The 21,155-nt window shown below is 33.0% G+C and overlaps 1 protein-coding gene across 2 annotated transcripts in view; it reads left to right on the forward strand.

Moving 5' to 3' along the window:
• Positions 1-21,155, forward strand: part of LOC110026791 (sodium/hydrogen exchanger 6-like) — a 95,775-nt gene that overhangs the window by 30,921 nt on the left and 43,699 nt on the right. For both annotated transcript variants that reach the window (XM_020727922.1, XM_020727923.1), the window contains exons 10-16: positions 10,347-10,375; positions 11,471-11,502; positions 11,585-11,632; positions 11,725-11,785; positions 11,877-11,974; positions 12,056-12,131; positions 13,921-13,940. In XM_020727922.1, the coding sequence (XP_020583581.1) occupies positions 10,347-10,375; positions 11,471-11,502; positions 11,585-11,632; positions 11,725-11,785; positions 11,877-11,974; positions 12,056-12,131; positions 13,921-13,940 (364 nt within the window). The remainder of the gene's footprint in view (positions 1-10,346; positions 10,376-11,470; positions 11,503-11,584; positions 11,633-11,724; positions 11,786-11,876; positions 11,975-12,055; positions 12,132-13,920; positions 13,941-21,155) is intronic.

Here is a 21,155-nt window from a genome sequence, read left to right on the forward strand (position 1 = left end):
GAGTCAAATCACGATTAGAGTAACAGACAAATTAGGATTATTAAAAAAATTTTACTTGAATTGCAACTTATTTTTATATTTAGTTAATTATATTACTGAGTACTGATTTTAAATTGTATGCGTAAATTTGGACCTGAAATTCTTATACCCTACGATTCAAAATTAAAAGATACTAGACCTCACGAAAATTGAGGTCAACAGACATCACTATGAATTTGGAATTCATCTTAACCTAAAGGAATTGACAAAATTGTGGCAGTCATTAGAAAAGTTTTTAGCTTTCGAAATACATCATCAGAACAATCAGTCCATTTAAATTTTAGTGTTTTAATCTAGATAATGGTATAGCAATCTTGAAAAAATCTTCTACATCTCGTGTAATATGCATCAAGACTTTGAAAACTCGTAACTTTTTAAATTTTAGTTAGTCTTGGGCTATCTACAATTTCCCTGATTTTATTATGGTTTATAGATTTACTATTATACTAATTATATGCTCAACAAAAGCCACATTTTCCAATTAAAATTCACACATATTTTTTTCAGATAATTAATTCTTCTTCAAAACTTTTTGAATAGCATGAAGATGACCTGAATGACTTTTTTCATCATTTTAATATACCAAAATATCATCTATAAAAACTATCATAAATATATCTTAGAATTGCTTGAAGATTCTATTCATCAGATCCATGAATATTGTTAGAGTATTAGTTAATCTAAATGACAACCACATTTTCATGGTACCCATATCAAATCTTGAATGCTGTCATTGCTATATCCTCCTTAATCCTTTGCTGATGATATTCTAACGTTGGATCAAACTTTAAAAATGTAGAAGCACATTTCAACTGTTCAAATAAGCTATCAATCATCAACAGTGAATTTATTCTTCAGTGAACTGATTCATTTCTATGTAATCCGTGCACATTTTGAAGCTCCCGTCATTCTTTACAAGTACCTCAAGGTGATGTGCTTAGCCTGATAACCACCTTATTTAATAATTCATGCTACTGATATTTTAGCCTTTGCAACTCAATAATTGCCATTCTATATGGTACTTTGGATACTAGCTCAGGGCCTGACAATCACTCAATAGTGAAGTCTATCTCCCTCACTGGTGGTAGCTTTGGTAAATCATCTAGAAATACTTCTGGATATTATTTCACCACAAGAATATTGTTCAATAATTTCACATCCTGATTAGTATATTTCATATAAGCATAAAAGTTTGAATTTTCACAATTTAGTAACTAGAAAGCCTTGAAAGATATAATTATCAAGATATCGTTTTCACCACGGTTTAATTTCTGTCTCTCCAAATTTATTAATTTTAACTTTCTTATGATTACAATCTATGGTTGCAGAACTGCTAGATAACCTATCCGTACATAACTTTGCATAAAATTCAACAGGTATCGAAACAATCAACTGTGCATTAAAATCCGTCTCACCAATATTAAACTTTACTTCACATAATTTATTAACCCCCTTATGACTTGCATTAGACATTTTAACTGATAGAACTATTGGCATTAATATAATATTTAGATTTATCAATCTAAGCAACTCCTCTATAATAAATGAATGAGATGACCTGCATCAAGCAATATCATTATTGTTTTATCATTAAGGATATGGCACCTATTATAAAATAAAATTATAGTAAGATTTAAGGATGAATTCTTTAATAAGTGTTTAAGTCTATGATCTTATGAATGACATGTATTATGATGCAACTTAATATTAAATCAATTAATTTTTTTTTTTGAATATAAAATATACCTTTGATAACCTCAGGTGAGTCCTAAACTTCTTGTTGGGAACTTGCATTTCCCATGTGCTGAATATTTTGCTGGTTTGACTTATATTTGACACTAATCCTGTGGACTTGGCTACCTTTAGCCAGCCAAAACTCTTTTGATATGTTGCAACACTAACCCTGCTCTTTGCTGGAGCTCTCTGTCTCAAATAATTGTTTGCTATGTGTCCAGGCCGATGACATCAGAAATAAGTGTTGGATCTAGATAGACACTCACCATTATGAAACTTTCCGCACTTGTCACACTTCTTAATATCACTCTGATTATTAAAACTAATGGATTTGGCTATTTTAGCATCTAAACTTTCCGATTGAAATGAATGTTTGTTCAGAGAACTCTATAAAATTTTGAATCCCTATGAACTCTCTCTTCTACAATCCTCTGATCCTCTGAGTAGCTTAAATTCCAACTCAATTCTTGTAACTCTCTCCACCAATACATAATAGTCATCAATCCCAAGGGGAATCAATGACTGCCTAATCATGTATTTCAATCTAGATAAATAATTATGATATTTTTCCTCTTTATTTGGAATAAAATGAGGTGTGTACCTCTCGAGCATAGTAAATTTTCTTCATACTGCATAATTGAATGATCTCGTTGCACCAGCTTGGTAAATTTATTATGCATATATTTCATGATTGATAGTGGTATGAACCAATCTCTAAAAGTTTTCACATACTCCTCCCATTGCATTAAGTGGCTAGGTTAGGCACCAAATTTCTTGTGCAACTGCCCTTGCCACCACTTCTCAGCTTAACTCTCAAAGGCAAATATAACAAGGGTAGCTCTCTTCTCTAGAGGACATGCCATATCCTATATAATGTTCTTCACCCTCATAAGCTACTTTTCATTCTTCATTCGCCTGCATGCTCCAGAAGGTAAAGGCAGTTTCATATCCTAAAAATAATTTTATATTTATTCATTTATGCTCTTCCACTGCTAATAGCTTGAGGCTGAGAATTCATAATCAGTTGTGTGTCAACATTATCATTTCAGAAAAAAAAGCAATAGTACTACTAGTAATATTTCGGGGCCTATCAATTTATACATTATAATTCCTGATTTTTTTCTCCTAATTATCCATAATCTAAAAAATTTTTTTTTGACTCATTTCAATATTTATTTTATATTATTTATAATTCTACTCAAATCTTCCTAATTACTCTTTTTAATCAGGATTAAAATCAAACTTTTCTATGATAGGACTTTTGTCACGATCTGGCTCAAGGACTTGGAGTTAAGCAAAACAAAAATATATAGTCCAAGGGTGAAAGTAAACATTTTTAAACAATAACAGTAGTTCAGTAAAAAATTAACGATAAAAGAGTTGCCAATTTATAATACATTGCTAAACATCTTCTAACAAACACAAAATCATCTAATCTGCTATAGTAAAATAAGTAGTGCCATAAAAGTAATAGAACATAAAATCAAATAGCCTGCAACCTATCATAACAATCCCTCTCCTTTTATAAACAAACTCTCTCCTATCAATCATCTCATTTCGATATTTTTATGAAAGAAAATCAACATGTTAAGTTGCAACTTAGTGAATAATCATCATTTATTTTGCATTAAATTATTATACAAATGTTTAATACGATGGATCAAAGGAATATGTTAATCAATCTATAAATAAAGTAAACTTTTTATTTTTCATTTTATAAAACTTTTTCTAAAATCATCTTAATCAATTACATTTCCATTTCTTTTAATCAATTACTTTTTTTATTTACTTCTTCCCTTAAAAAATCATCTTAGGAGCACCATCAAAATCTTTTCCAATTTGTACCATAAAGACCCATGTGATAATTGTAAGTTACAAGTAAATATAATAATAATAATAATAATAATAATAATTGAGTAGGAGCGTCTCTAGCATCACGACTTATTAATCGTTTGTCATTTTTAGAACCAACGAAACTAAGAGCGGGGAGATCGAGAGTGAGAAAGAAGAAGAAGATACGGAAGGAATGAAATCACCACTTACGTGTTGGTGAGGCGATGTCATGCTCTGGCCTATGGAAGAAGATTAAAGGAGGCGATGTCGTGCCTTGGCCGAAGGAAGGAGGTGGAGGAGACGATGATGTGCCCTTGCTAAAGGAAGAAGTCGTGAGTTTTCCTGGGGTTGTTGAAGTCGGGGCTATGTTGTGTCGACATGTATGAGGGAGAGTGGGTTGCTGCGTTGGTTGAAGGTGAGGCACGATTGAAGGAAAAAGAACTCAGAGGTAGAAGAAGAGCGAGTTGAGTGGCTCTGTGTACGTGCCTGTGAGGAAGCGGGGCCTCATGTGCAGAAGAAGAGGAGGAAGGAGGAGAGTGCATGCGAGTTAGGGTTGCCAAGCTTTTGGTAAGATAAAATTAGGTTTATTATAATTTATTAGCAGATGCATTTGTCATCACCGCCCTTAAATCCCGAATCGTCTAACTTACAACCCACTCGATGATCCACATCTCTGTACTACACACACTTATATCTCAGTATAAGCACGTAGGGCCACACATTGAGCAAGAAAAAAACGGAGAAAAAATGAAACAACGGGAAAAGAGAAGAGACCGACCCACTTCCAAAAATCATCAAAGCGAAGGGGCAAAACCGCAAGTGAGCCGGCCTAAAAATTTTAAATCTTCCCAAAATAGCAATCAAGTGAAACTCAAAACAATCGGCGAAGGGCTCCCAAAACCAACTCCAAACTGTAAGCAAAAAGCCCCCAACTGCAGTTCCAAAATAGTGTGTAACTAGCCCAAAAAACAGTGTTCAAAGGCTCCAAAATCAGCATTTATCCAACCCCAAAAATAACACTTTTAAATGCTCCAAGCAACAAGTATGAAAAGCCAAAACAACACTTTAAAGGCTTCAAACAGCATGTTTAAAAAGCCAAAACAACACTTTTAAAGGCTCCGAACATCAACATTTAATCACCCCCAAAAACAACACTTTTAAAGGCTCCAAACAGCAAGTATAAAAAGCCAAAACAGTACTTTAAAGGGTCCAAACAGCAAGTATAAAGAGCCAAAACAACACTTTTAAAGGCTCCAAACATCAGCATTTAACCATCCCAAAAACAACACTTTTAAATGCTCCAAACTGCAAGTATAAAAAGCCAAAACAATACTTTAAAGGCTCCAAGCAATAAGTATAAAGAGACAAAATAACACTTTTAAAAGGCTCCAAGCGCTGCCCTATGCAGCCCCAAAAAACTTCACTTGTATTTGTCTAAAATCAGCAAGAATATTGGGTAGAAATAGCTCATAAAGGCTCTCAAAACAACATTTTAATCCTCTCAAAAACAGTGAAAGAATCAGCCCAAAAACATTGCTTAAATCCCCTCCAAATAGTGAATAAATCAGCACATGTTCCGGGCCAAAAGTATCATGTTAAACTTCTACAAAACAGCGAGGTTGTGATGTTGAAACAACAAGGGAATCAAGCCAAAGCAACGATATTATGAAACCCAAAACGTCTTCTACATTGCAACTAGAAAACCACAAGTTCACCAAGCCCGGAGACGACGTTTAGAACTTTTCATTCTTAAGAGGAATGTCATATGTGCAAAGAAATTGCAACTCCAGGCACCAAGCATGTGAACATATTTAAAGCTCCAAGCATGTGAACATATTTAAAGCTTGAGTAAAATTTTGCACACATACATGTTAACCTCAAATGCTACATATGTAAATAGTAGTAAAAATCAAGGAATCTCCATACCAAGCATCCAGCCCTTCTGTATTTATACTACATTCATTAAAAAAAAAAGCAAATGTTTTGCATCCCAATATAGAAGAGAATGGAGGTGGTGCTTAAGCAATTATTTACAATGGGCCACCCTAATCAGGGAAGAACCTTTCACAGGATTAAATCACTAGAGAAAACAATAAAGAAAATGAGGTCCCCCTCTTTTTTAAATGCATTCTGGCCCTTTGGACATCTTTCCAATGTTTAACAACCTTCACACATTCTATAAGGATCATTATAAATATTCTTGCTCAAACATCATTTGGCATTAATCCCCATAAATCATAGTTTGTTATTAAAAGACAATCAAAATCCAATGCTCGATTGTTTGAAATAGTAATCCAAGAGAGAAGTTACATTTTTTTTTATTTTTTTTGCACACCAGAAAGGCAATGTGATCCCAATATTTTGAGATAAAACTTCATTTATAAGATGCAAATTTATTAAGAAAGTTGCGAAGGATGAAAAATCTCATCTTAAACGGTCATGGGCTTTCCCATAGTTAGCTCTTCAATGTTTCGAGCAGGAAGAAGTAAAAGAAAAGAAGTCGTGCATATAAATTTCAGATTTGCACAAAGCCAAGCCTAACGAATCTCCAATTTGCAAGTAACCGACATATAACTTTCAGATTTTAGAAGATTTTCCCCCAAAGTTTTCCGATCTTTGCAAATAACACATAAAATTTTCAGATTTTAAAAGATAGTGCATCAAAGTTTTCTAGTCTTTGCAAATGACACATAAAAGCTCTTATTCACATCCATTAAATCCATTTCAAGCAAACCGTCACACAAAATGAAAATCAGTGGCATGAATTGGCAAAGTTACTTCAGCCTACCCTTAATCTCTTGTATGCTCCTTTCACCATAGCATCCCATACAAAATATACATTAGCTACTTTATTGAGAAATTAATGGAGTGTTAGAACTTTGTGCCTATACACCATGCCCTTCACTGTTGCATCCTTCGCTGATGGAGGTCGTCGATTGATGATTCTTCGAAGACAGTAAAGCCGACGGAGGAAGGGGAAGTTTCGGCCGCATACGAGAAATAAGCAACAACAACAAACCTTTACTTAACTAAGTAGAGTTAGCTACATGAATTTTTTTTCTCCATTGTGTCATATTGAGTGCCATATTTTTATTTAATTCTAATAAATTAAGATCATTTTTTATATAACATGTCCAAGTCTTTTAAGGTTAACTTCTCCCTTCTTAACGTAAGTTAAATCTAAAGCATCTACTTTCATAACCTGATCATCGGATGGTCAAAATTTATAAATTAAACCATCTTGAAGCAACACCAACCTCTCCCTTCCAATGCCCAAGTCAAAACAATAATTAGTGCTTTAAATTAAAATTGTAAAATCTCAAATTGAAAATTAATTTTAAAATCACCTCTCTCTTTTTTTTATTGTACAATCATCTGTCTTATCTTCCTTGTCCTTTATTTCGATTGTCTGCACAATCTTAATCATTGGTTTTAATTCATAAGATATTAATATTAACTTATTAACACTTCAAAATAACTCATATAAATAAAAACACTAAACACTATTTCTTACCTTTTTTTGGTTCAATCTGCCTCCCCCTTTGCTAGGGCATGAGCTCCTCTCCTTTCTCCTTTGCATGATTAAAAACACGCAGCCTCTCCTCCTTTTTTTTCTTATGGTCAAACCCACACATAAGGCACTTAGTTCTTCGTCTTTCGTTACATCAGGGCCGCTCAATTGCCCTTCTTTTGCATGCATAGCTTCCTTCTTCCCTCTTCTACTTTCCTTGGCACCGGAAGCTAACGAGCCTCCCGCATACGAGAAATAAGCAACTCCACTGTAGCAACGATGTCAGTCCTATTCACTACTTTGACTCACACACCACTCTTATTCTTCCTTTGCTTCTTTCTCCTTACTCTTTATCTCTTCCTCATTCTTGCCTTGCTATCTCTCCTTCTCTCCTTTCTATTTCATTGTTGTTACTTGATTTGAATGGAGACTCTTGTCTCGTAGCAGTGAACCTTCGAGAAAATTATTCGAACCAACCTAATTATTATTAATATTATTATTTTTTCTTACAATTATTACATGATTGGTTAGAAGGATGACTTACAATGATAGTTTTTGGTAAATTTGTGGATAGAGGGTTAATTACAAGATGTGGAACATAGAAAACATTATTGAGTGTTATTAAATATTCAAATGTATTTTGATTTTTCTATTATCGAGATAAGGTTTATAAGTTTGAAATATGTTGGTAAGGTTTGTCGTGTGATCAGTAGCCTCTGAATCTAAGATCCAAGGGGGAGAAAAATTATTTTAGGCACTAAATAAGAATTAGAAATTGTAGCATTTTGAGCAAGAGAGTACGGTTTAGATGATTTTTGTATGGATATTGCGAAAATTATTTAAGTTTCAATTTCTTTCAATATTTTTCTGTGGTACGTCTTTTTTTTTTTCTTACAATAGTTGTATTAGAGATTACGTTTGAAAAAAATTTTTTTGCTCTTCTTTGGAGAATCTTCAGTAAGAAAAGTCTCTTATATTACGATTCATAGGTTGTCATGACAAAAATCTCAAGGGTTGAACCATTGATCATCAACTTCTTTCTTCCTTGTTTAACCCATGCCAAAGAGAATATTTCATTTAGAGAAGGGTGATTTTTTTCCTTAAGATTTGGATTCAAATTTGGTCAAATTTATTATTGAGTCTTATTTGGAACTCAAAGATCCTCTATTGCTTCACAAATTAATTGAGTTACAACATCCTTACAACATGACATCTTAAGATATTGCTGATAGTCTAACTTCAATCATTAAAATGTTGATGTCATTAATGTATTCAATGACATGAAGATTATCTTGTTTGGTAGTGATTAGCTTTGTGAGCATCTTTCACCAGAGTTGTTTTGCTTAACTGCATTCCAAACTTCTTTTGAAGTGAAGAGGAACATAAATGACTTATTGATCTCAAGTAGCATGGTGTTCCACAACCATGTCATAATCATGGCACAACTTTTTCTCAAAATATGAACATTAGGCATATTTAATTAGGTCGGGAATATTAAATGACTAGTCTATTAGGACATAGAGATACCTATAAGAGTCAAAATTGAGGCTTACCAGAAGCTAGATGGATGGAGAAAATCCAACTTATTGGGCAGGATTGTTTGCTTTTATTTATTCTAATAAGAATGCAATAGGGATAATAGTGGTTATAGAAACGAAACGAAAAATTGGTAGAGGTGAATGATATTCTTTATACGCTGATTACTGTTTAATTAATTATATTCAAGGAGACTATAAGGTTTGTTGGTACTTATGCCCTATGACTTGGATTGGAGGAAGGTTAAAATGCTAATTTTGTTGGAAAAAAACATATGCTAGGTAAGAGGATAAGTTTTGACGGTGAGATTGTTGGAGCAACATACATTGAAAACATGGCCATAGATAATAGACTTGGGCTTATCTGGTTACTTGAACTTGGAAAATATATTCTGAAAAATTGTTAACATACCAGATTTCGTGGATGTATTTTGAAATCAATATTAATTTTAAGATGTCTGAACACCCCAAGCAATTGATGGCTTGATTTGCCCGCAAATAAGAGGCAAAATAAAATAATGTTATTCTAAAACACAGTTTATATCAACAAGGAACCAAATAAGCCCTTAGGTTGATTGATAATGTATTGTAATAAAGCTTTGCATCACACAAAATAGCGAGATACACACAAACAGACACAGGAGAGAGAGAGAGAGAGAGGTTATGTGATGCATGAAAGACTATCAGGTAGATTTGTGATGGCCTTGATCTTTGAATATCATATAGGTTGTGTTGTTTGTATGAAAGACTATCGTGTAGATTTGTAGATAGATGTAAGAAAGTCAAATCCTGCGACACCTGTTTTTTTAAAAAAATGGATTGATTACTATTCGTACATGGATCTTTATGCCTTTATTTCAGGGTTTCAGAGGGCAACTGTCAGCATCGTATAGAATCTCCTATCTCCATTTTTCTATTGCTCCCGTATCCCTCAGTTCAGACTGTAAATAAGAACCTCGGGTGATTGTTATTCATGTTATGTATCATGAGTTGTGTGCTTTTTTATGGCATGGCATAATAACTAGAGAGCAAATAAGATTCCCCTTCTGAACTTGCATGACCAGAATACTTTCCACTCATTTAGCTTCAATACATGTTTCTAGTTGCTGCTGTGTTTAATGAGATGTGGAAACCAAATATAATCACAGTGACCTCCATGGAATGAGGGATATCTAGAACCAAGATATGAGATTTAACTCTATCCTCATTTTTGAGAAGTTATAGAGCACCTAAAAATAGGTTTTCACTGAATTCTAAGTAAACAATAACAATTATGCTTACCTACACCAACTTAGCATCTACAGATGACAACTTTGGATTTCAGAGTATTGAGTTGCCACTGTTTTTTTGCTTATTGGGACTCTTTTCATAGTTTTTATATCACGACATAGCTCGGGGCTTGGAATTAACCAAGGCGGGTACAAATGGTCGGACAACAAGAATTATAATTTTCTATATTGTGTTTGTGTCTGTGTAATAATCTATAATTTTCTATTATTAATTTTCTAAAAATAAATTAATTTACATGGGAATTATTATTTTTATTACACACACACACATATGCACCAAGTTCTGGTTACGTAATCTTTTATTGTTTACAAACTATGTTTGCTCATTTATCTATTTCTTTTATTTATGCTGTTAAAGATTTCCTTGGAGAGCTTTATAATGGTTTATTGGTCTATCTGGTACAGGGGTTGGCGTTGGATTCATCTCTGCTCTGATATCCTTTCAGATATTTTATTTGTTATTTCTGGTTGCTAGTCACTAAAGATCTATATTGCAAAAGACTGTATTTGGGATTTGCTACACTTTATAATGGCTCCTAGTTTGTATACGATAATAATCTGTGGACCATTACTTTATATAATGTAATAACTGTTGGAATCCAAGATCTTAATGAACTTCATGGAATGATGTCGTTATGGTAGACATAATAGGAAGCCATCATTTTGCACTATCCAATTTGCTGTCTTTATAATGATGTTGGTCATACTGTGATTTGGTTATTATAGATGTGCTTGAAGCTTTAGCATTTTTGGTTCACTTTACTTATTAGTTGTTTATTTGCTGGATGAACTTGGCCCATTTCAGATTGAAGATGGTTGGATAGGGGTTATGGGTTAGCTCTACTGTTGAATTTTGGTGTCATTGAACTTTTAGGATGCTATGTATCTGTAAAGTAAGAGGAATCACCTTCTATTTTTTATGTTTAATGTTTTTTTATAAGCTCTTTCTATTTTTTATAATTGAAGAATCACCTTTTACATTTTTATGTTTAATGTTTTATTCTATAAGATCTTTCTATTTTTTATCCAAGCAAATCACTTGTTTCAGATTGAGTTTTGAACCATGTTTTATGATAATTATTGGGAAGTTGTATGCTTTGCATATTGCCAAGTTTGTTTGATGAAAATTTTGAATTCTGGCCGCTTAGCAAACTGATGTGGAATGAAAGATTGGGAGCATTATTGGTGCCTCGATTCATGATGCAAATATTAGAGGCTTGTACTCTTTTTGATCCGTAGAAATTTGGCACTTCAGAGGAGCTTCAAACCAAATCCTCCTGCCTCTTTATTTTTTATTCATTTTTGAAACCAACAGTCTAGAAGAGTAAATATTCGGCTAAAGAAAATTTACAATTTAAATTTGCATGGAATTTCTACTATTCCATTACGATAAGCTATGGCTTATTTTCTCTTTTTCATTTTGTTATATTGGTGCTAGCGCATATTCAAATTGTCATAGTCTCATTTCCTGCAATTATTTTTAATACCAGTACTTAAGTCTGAAATGTAATACCTTGACCATTTATCACCTTTTTAAGTATGCGGGACTTGACGTTGACAAGTAAGTTCAGCAACTTTTTTATGCTTTTCCAATTTCAACCTTGGTAAAAAGTGGAACCTAACTCTCTGATTTCTTTTTGCAGCCTTCAGAACTTGGAGTGCTGTCTTTTTGTCCTTTTCCCTTACTTTTCGTAAGTGAATAATTGATCCGTGTTGTCTTTCCATGAAGTGAAATTCAATTTTTGAAATTTTTTCTTAAAATTATTTTGTTTTATGTTCATAGATATATGCTGGCAGAGGGAATTGGTCTGTCTGGAATTGTTTCAATATTGTTCACCGGAATTGTTAAGTATATCATCTGGGTTTTTGTTGATTGTGAAGTTGATTATCCATTTTTGAGAAGGAAAGCTCACATATACTTTTTTTTTTTTGTAGGTGATGAAGCACTACTCATTCTCAAATTTATCAGAAAGTTCACAACGTTTTACTGCTGCTTTTTTCCACTTGATCTCATCATTAGCAGAAACATTTGTGTAAGACATTTGTGCATTGTTTATCACCTGGATATGACATGTCAAATATATTACCATCACTGAGGATTTTTCTCCTTGCAGATTCATATATATGGGTTTTGACATTGCCATGGAACAGCACAGCTGGTCCCATATTGGATTTATTTTTTTCTCGATTGTATCCTTTATGGCATCTGTTAATAAGAGTTCAATTTTTTACTTGGTAGGGTTTTTATAAGTTGAGCGAAGGCAAGTCTATCTCTACTAAAGCTAGACTTTGTCAACGTCAGCTTTATTAAACTGAAAATTGATATGACCTTCTTGTCAGCTTGATTGAAAAGAACTAATGTGAGCCAATTCATATTTGTTTTGAGTATGAAATGAAAGCTTTCAGACATCTGTGGTCCAACCTTGGTTTAGTTTGGATTATAGGTAGTTCAACTTCATTCAAGTAAAATTATTAATTTCTTTATAGATGAGAAAATTTGAAGAGATTGTAAACAAGAAAACGTTACTTTATAAAATTATCGGACAGGAATGATTTAATATATTTTAGAAACAAATAAGAAAAAAGGAGAATAAATTATTTAAGATAAAAATTTTTGTGACAATAATGTTGGCTCGCAAATTCATGCTAGAATTGCTAATTTTAATTTTAAAATATTCTAAATGCTTATCTTCTATTACTTTCTTTCACTAGATTTCTATAACAACGGTTCAATTCAAATCATCTTGATCAATTCTTATTAATTAAATCTTTATTTAGATATACCATGGCTCCTCACTAAACGGCTCAAGTTTGAGGTTTGTAGCATATTCAGTAGCTTGCTTTTTGATACCAAAAATTAAAAAAAAAAGAATAATAGTGACATTCAAGATTATTATAACTATAGAAAAAGCAGACTTACTGACCATACAATAAAGCTATGAGAGAGTATTGGGCATAACTGCTAAATAATGAAACTAAGTGCAACTTGCAGGTCATTTATTTACTTAATTTTTTATGGGTATAGACTAACAAACGTTAGGGTGATAAAAAAATTCATTAGCTAATATATCTTTTTTTCGATTATGTTTGGCTCATTCTTTGCTTGAAATATATATATTAGTTTTTTTTTTAATTTTTAGGTTTACTAATTGGTTAGTAGATAAATAGAATAATTATTTCATTTTCAGCTCATTATTTATTTATTTTCATTTTCTTAAAATTAGATTTAATTTGGCTTGTGTTTTGTCCAAAGTCTAATGAGTCGAACAAAAACATATTGTTCACTAATAGTTTCAAACACGAATCAAACACAAACACAACAAATTTAGAATGAGCTGAATACGAAAAATCAGTTTGCTCAAATGGGCTAACAATGTTGTATGTATTCGATTGCTGGGCACTAAAAATTTGATATCTAAGTTGAGTATGACTTAAGTAAGAATGGCAGGATATTTCAAAACTAGAATGGGTAAATGAATAAATAATTACTAAAGAAATGGTGACATTCATTCAAGATAAGGTAAATGTAAATAAACTTGTGATTTGGACAAGTTTAATGAAGGATAGAAAATACACTTGATAGAAGAGCAGATAAAATCAGTGTTTGAGGATAAAGAAAGGAGAAGATATAGATTTTTAGGTTTTATAAATACAAGTTGTTCAAAATGGTTTCTGAATAATAAATTTTACATCTCTGACCTTACTCAGTAAGAATTAATGGAAAATAACGTTTCACAAAACTCATTCCATATAACTAGGATAAGGCAGGTTAATGATGATGATGATGATGCAAAATTTTAAGTCATCATACCTTGATTTCTTTCTAGTTTTGAATTTGTTGTCACATTGCTTATTAGATGCAGTACCGGCTGGTAATTTGATTTTAGCCGTTATTTTGTTCTTGTTTGATTAACAAAATGATCATCGGGTTACTAAGTTTTTTTTTATTCCTTAATTTATTTTCTTTATATATGATCAGCTGTTCATCGTGGTTGCAAGGTATGCAATGTCTACTTGGTTAAAACCCGTCTATTTTTTGTTTATTCAAGCTATTCGTAAAGCATATTTAATATGTTCATTCATGCATATATATGATTCGAAGTGTTCATGTTTTGATCAGTGATGTGGAGCGTTGCTATTCTCAGGCTGTTTCCAGCTTCTTAGGAATAAATGTTTTACTTAAATTGCAATATTATTTCTCCGTTATTAAATAGACATAACCTGACACCTGATTTGAATATACACGATTTTCTTTGTACTTTAAGGGTGTGAAATTTTTTCCTCTTCTAACTTCTCAATTCTTTCGGCAGTAGGTCTTATGGAAATTACTATAGAGATGCACAATAGATGAATGATTTTCTATTAATGGAAAATTTTGAAGAATATCTCATTTATGTATAATTGTAGAAATTAATTTATTCTTCGAAAATTTAAGGTGTATAATTCTTTTTTTATAATGTTTTATGATCTGAATCTCTTGAGTTTGAGGATCTTGCTAGTTAGAATTGTAGCAACATAAAAATAATATGAATTAGTATAAACTTGAAGATCACTTTTAAGTGTATTTGATGTTGAAATTAGTTTTATTTTTCCATATTGATGGCATCATTGATTAGGATGTTTGCCTGCTCTCTTTAGATGTCAATACTAAGGGAATATTGGGAACTTTTAAGTTTATTTCTTGGCATGATTTTTCGTTGCCTTAATTGCTTATACTCTTAGGGTTCCTTTCATTATAAATAGAATCCTAAGGGCTAAATGGAGATCATTATTGATTGATGTTAAGTAAATTGAACAACGATCAATTTTCTCTTCTCATAATTCTCTCATTCTCTTTCTTTTTCTAGTCCTTCCTCCTGAGTACTCTTTCCTCATCTTTTTTTTTTCTTATTTCCATGGTATTAAGTGATGTCAAAACCATATTTGTAGTCCATATGCCTATTGGCCGCTTCATCCACATTTGCATTGCAATGCCCCTGTATTTTGTTGTTGACTAACATTATATGCTCCATATTTGACCCATTTAAGTTCTACGATAATAATATAAGAATGCAGTTTTCCGCTAACTTGGATCAAAATGCATTTATTTTATCAAAATTTATTCCAACACTTCCGATTCACATGGCAAACTTCATTGATGTGTTCGAAGCATTGAGATTATTTGAAAAGGTCCTCAGTTCATTCGATCGATCATAAGGACAATGAGCGAGATGACAAAAATCAAACTCATGATGTTTCAATTGCCATTGAAATTGCTCAAATGACACCCTTTTTCAAAATGGAGAGCGTCAATGCGTTCGAAGTATCAAAATTATTTAAGAGACCTTCAATAATTGATTCGCTGAATACGATGAAATCAATGGACTACAAACACAAGGTATCATGAATTTTTGGAGCCTATAGATTTTCGACGACTCCGCTAAGAAATAATTCTCTTTTCATAAATTTAGCATTGCAACAACATGAGGACACAATTTTGTGCCAACTTAGATCAAAATGCCTCACTTGAATCAAAATTTACTCACACATTCAGCCTATCCAATTGTCTCCACACCGGACGTCACTCCTCTTGCTGTCCTGCAATTCACAGCCTCTCCGCTTCGCTGCTCCTCGCTGTACCAACCCTCCGCTTCGCTGCCAACGCAATTACAACCCTTTCTTTTGTTGTCCCAACCACCCACAACTTATTTCAGTCAACTAGCTTCGCTCTTCGATCACTTGATCGACCACCACACATGGGATTGAACCCTATTGTGAATTTGTGTCACGTCTGTTGTAATTTTCATCTCACATGTGTTTGATTGTAACCTCTTATTTTCTTTTAGTAATAATATTTGCTTTTCCTATTGTGAGTTTGGTTAACTACGGTATCACCCTTTCTTGTTAATTTGCAACTGCTTTATTTGCTTGCTTATGTACACTTCTTGAATTCACTTCACGTGCATTTTTATCTGCTCACAACTGCCAAGGCCAAGAGGAACTCTTGCATCTTCATTTTGCTTGGCATGCACTAGTTCATTTCACTTCTTTGCTCCTTCCCTCTCTTGGCTACCTCGTCTGTTTTGTGGGTGAGCCATTTTTTTCTCAATCACTTTTAATTCCTTCAATAGTTGTTAACTGGTTCAATTTTATTGGATGCTATTGTTGTGCTCGCTTTGTGATCGCTGCGAATCTATGTCACAGCTCAGCCTCAGCTAAGCTACAACCAAGTTGCCCTCAACCAGATCTTTTTGCTTTACACAGTGCTTTTGATTGCTGCTTTGAGCTACCTATAATCCTTCCACACCATTTAAAACAGCTCCAAAACCATTTTCACTCCCTTTTGGGTGGAAATCTTGGGCCTGCAACAACCGCTTGCTTCCCACCCAAAGAATTGATGATCTGTCATCTTTTTCGACTCAAAGATAAATATTGATGCTGATTTGTCACTGTTCAGATATTTTTGGGTGGAAAATGTGTGGTAAGATGGAGCTTAATTGCTAATTTTATTCGATGAAATTTCTAGTTAGTTTTATTTATACTTATTTTCATTTGTAACCTATTAATTATTGCATGGAACTTGCCTAGAAAGCTTCATTAAAAGTAAAAATGAGTGTCCATCTGCTACAATATCTGCTCTTTTGCCTGTGTAAGAGAGTTCCAGCAAATAATGAGCGATTGCATATTTAGAAGACTAGGAACCTGTTGCCCTGCTTACTGCCTTAGAACTAGCACAAATTATTATTTTTACATGCTTTTTTATGCTTGATGAAGTATGCCTTTATTTGATAATTGAGGTTCAGTACAACTATTTATTTTTGATAAGAACGAGTGGTTGCATTTGCATCATAATTTTGTAGCTTCCTCTTTAGTTGCATTCATCATATCGTTTGCTTTAATTGTTCCCATAACATTTTTACTTTTAATTTACCATGGCTTGCTAGGCTTAAGGGTGAATATAAGAGTATGTTAGCATCTGTCAAGCAATTGAGCCAAAGTCTAGAAAACCTAAAAACTTATAAGATATTTTCTGGTAACTGAGCATAGACCCTTGAAAACAACATTAATCAGATTATGAGTAAATTTGATGATTTTGCTTATCAAATTAAAGCACTAAGAAACTCAAATTGACTTTGGTAAAGGCCCTTCCTAAATTATCCTTTCACATCTAACTTGCAACCCTAGAAATTCAAGCTATGGAAGTGTTGCTTAAAGGACACAATTAATCGGTAAAACACTTGAAGGGCCATTTGTACCATAATGTTTAGGTCCATCTGTACTTGAGGGAAAAAATTCATTATGAGAAATGTTTGTGTTATTAGACCTTACATGCATGATACCAATAATGATAGAAATACTTGGAATGCTTATAATCATCTCTATGATAATAGTGATAGCAGGGAAGGAAATTATTTTGAAGAACCACAAACACAAATCAATACTATTTATGAGAATGAATTAGAAGAAGGTATTTTTGACCGCTATCCACCACAGCAAAATTGTCAGAATTAATATGAATAAACCTGGATAGCAAAGCAATAATGAATCAGAGCTAACAAATACGGTTAGGATTGAGACTCCTACATTTGAAGGAAAGCATGATCCAAACATCTCTTTTATTCTCTTTTTGAGATGGAGGACTTCTTTGTCATGACCCGGCCCGGGGCTTGGAGTTATCGAAGACGGGAATAAAAGGTCGAACAGTTGAAATCAATTCACTGTTATTCTAATTCTATCACTAACAATTTAATATTCAAATAATATATGAAAGGGCCACTAAAAAAAACAATTAAAATTAACTAGTGGAAATTTATACATTTTGGTTTGTTGTTCTCTTCTTTTATACATATTTTTTCATCTTCTGTTCATCTTGTTCAAATATTTAAAATCTAAAAATGATATGAAAACATAACGAGTTATTTAAAAATAACCCAGGAACAATCATACTTCTAAACTACAGTAATTCAAAGAAATGAATTCAATATGCGTGCTAGTCTTTTGTATAGTTATAAGAAATCTTATAATATGCTGGTCTTTCATATTTTCTTATAAACAATCTGATATATATTAATAAGTAATCTGATATATGTTTATAAGTAATCTGATATATGTTTATAAGCAATCTGATATATGTTTATTTTTTTCTTGAAATAGAAAGGATACATAAAGGTTGTATGAGAGAGCCCAAAAGAGACACCTTGCCCATACGATACAAATACAGTAATACCCCAACAAAAAGAAATAGAAAGACTCAATAAAAAGTAAAATAAATTTAAAACATGCAGAAAGAAAGTAGCTAGGGATGAGCCAGTTTAGTCCTGCATCTTCCTCTAGTTTTAGGAGCAGAGCTAGATAACAAACTTTGAAAAGTCATGTCATTACCAAAAGTAACTAAAGTATCATACATTAAGTTCTCAAGTTGGAGTGTGCCCCCAACCTTCTTCCGCCGAAAAGTGTAAACCTGTCATTCTTCATCTGAAAACTGACTCATGTGATCATCAGTCTGATTTGATATTAGAAACGCAGTAGAAGGAAAGACAGTCGTTGCCACCGCGATAGGTTCCAATGTATGTGAAGGGTGAATTGTTACCTCTTCACCTGATGCTTCCTGAATAAGAGCTGCGAGACTATCCTGATTTTTGGTTCGAACATTATTCGTTGTAGTATGATCAGAAGAAGAGATCCTAGGGGCAGACACCAACTCCTGTTTTGTGGTGATTCCCTTCTCAAGTTGGCTGTCATCAGGTTTGTCGGGAGCGCGTTCAGGCACATGGGGTGCACTAATAGTGTGTTCCTGCTTTTGACTGTTGGTTCTCAACTGTGGGTGCAATTTGAAACATTTCTCCTGCGGGTGCAATTTGAAACATTTCTGCGGGTGCAATTTGAAACATTTCTTCTGCCTGCAGTATTTGCAGTAGTAAGATTTTTGTTCCATAATAATTTTTTACCAATAACCATTGTGAGCAGATTCAAGCCAGACTTCTTCTACATCTGGTAGTGTGATATATCTTTCAATCAAAATTTTTGCAATAGAGGGCATTAAGAAATGAACTGTAGGTAAGTCTACCTGCAAAGGTTTTTCAGGGATAGTCCCAATTGAATATAAGATAGGTAAGTCAAAAAATGAAGCTTGAGTTCAGGTAATGAGAACCAGATAGGTGCAATTGAGGGATCTTGACTGAGATCAAAATTAGGGTCCATTTGAGCAATTTCATATGTTTGCCCTCGATTGTGATAAATTTCTAATAAGCAATCTGATATATGTTTATAAGTAATCTGATATATGCTAATGCATGCAGCAATTACATTTTTTAAATGAGAATACTTAAGCTTTTATAAGCATTTAATTTTACTTTATACATACATATTTGTCTCTATGAGGATTACCGTCTACAAAACCTAACACACTCTTCACCGATATTGCCTCGTCGGCTCTCATCGGTACAACGGTTAGCGATCTACATATTGCAGTTGTCTAGAGTGAAAAAACCTTTACCTGCCTTTGGTTGATATTATCCCATCGATACTAGTTAGTAACGTAAACATTACAATTGTCTAGGGAGGTAAGCTCTGGTCTACTCATCTCTGGCCAAGATTATTCCGTCGACACAACAGTTAGTGATCTAACCATCACAATTGTCTGGGGTGATAGAAAAACTCAACGCGTGGGTACACTGGCTTCCACTGCTTGTACCATTAGGGGATGAAATCTTCTTCTACACATGCAAATGCAAACATTCACATATAAACAATTTCATCCTTCATTACATACATTCTTCTGTGACATCTTTATGCATCTACTAACATGCGTATTTATTCTGCTGTACAATAATTCATCAGACATCTTTCATATCATTTATATATCTGACTCATGTAGATCTCTCATATCTATATCATTCATATCTTTTACATATATCTATCTCATGCATATCTCTTATATCATGCATATTTTTTCTACATGTCTATTATACATATAATGTCTATCTAAATATCATTCATCTTATGCATTTCTATATTACTTTTCATGCATATTTGTCCTATCAATATGAAGGATTCGATTAAACTAAGGCATACATGAAGTCAAACATACAATTTGAAATAAAAAAAGTTACTGAAATGTAGAAATCTTCTCACCTCAGTTGCCACACTAGATTCTTGATCTTTCAATAATTGGTTGGACGTTGCAGCAACTTTTATATTGAGCTCAATATTCTAAATTTATAGGGCCGCTTTACAGTGAATATTCACGCTCTCACCTCGAGTCGGCCTCCCTAGATAATTAACCTTAAACACTCTTCTCAGCACCATCTCTTCTTCAAAGAGGCCTAAGGTCTTGGTTGAAACTTATCTATGTTTCTTGAGGACCATCATTCGGTTCTTCAAATTGGGAGGGAGCTAAAGCTTCAGTGTGGACATTTTTCCTTTTATGGAGTCTTTTCCTGGAATAACCCAGAGGTTCTGCTGTTGTATTATGCGGTATTTCTCCTCTTGTAATAGACAAGATAATTTCAGGTGTCTCTTGATTAGGATTCTCCTGATTTTTATTACTTTCAACAACTATTTTTGGTTCTTTGTTTTCACGGACTTTAGGTGTACTCGGTGTTAGAACAAGAGTTGATAATAGATTACAAACTTGTCAAAAATCATCTTCTCCATCTGTATTATACTCCCCCTAAAGTTGATTTTTATGAAAGAAATGAATTTTTTCCATGAATATCACATCCATACTAATATAAGTTTTTTTTGTGACAAAATTAAAGCATTTGTACTCTTTTTTTTAAGCATATCCAAGGAAAATGCATTTTTCAGATTTTAGATCCAATTTTGATCGAAATTTATCCAGAATATAAACAAAACATGTCATTCAAATATTTAAAAGGAATATTTGAAGACATTCGTGGAATTGAAAAACTGTTTGTCAGTTTGTTTAGAGGATTTGTTTGTTTTTTCAGTTTGTTTAGAGGAGTTGTATATTGTAAAACTCGAGTTGACATTCAGTTTATTAAATATGATGCTGTTAAAACAGCGTCCCCCATAAGTATTTAGGAACCTTCATTTAAAACAGAATAGCCCGAGCAACCTCAAGTAAATGTCTATTTGTTCTTTCAGTAACTCCATTTTGTTGTAGTGTCACAACAAATAGATTGATGAATTATGTCTTTATTTATCAAAAACTCCTCTTAACATTTATTAAAGTATTCAGTTCCATTGTCGGATCTAATGATGCATATTCTA

This window comes from Phalaenopsis equestris, unplaced genomic scaffold (genome assembly GCF_001263595.1).
Source record: "Phalaenopsis equestris unplaced genomic scaffold, ASM126359v1 Scaffold000401, whole genome shotgun sequence".
Classification (NCBI taxonomy): domain Eukaryota; kingdom Viridiplantae; phylum Streptophyta; class Magnoliopsida; order Asparagales; family Orchidaceae; genus Phalaenopsis; species Phalaenopsis equestris.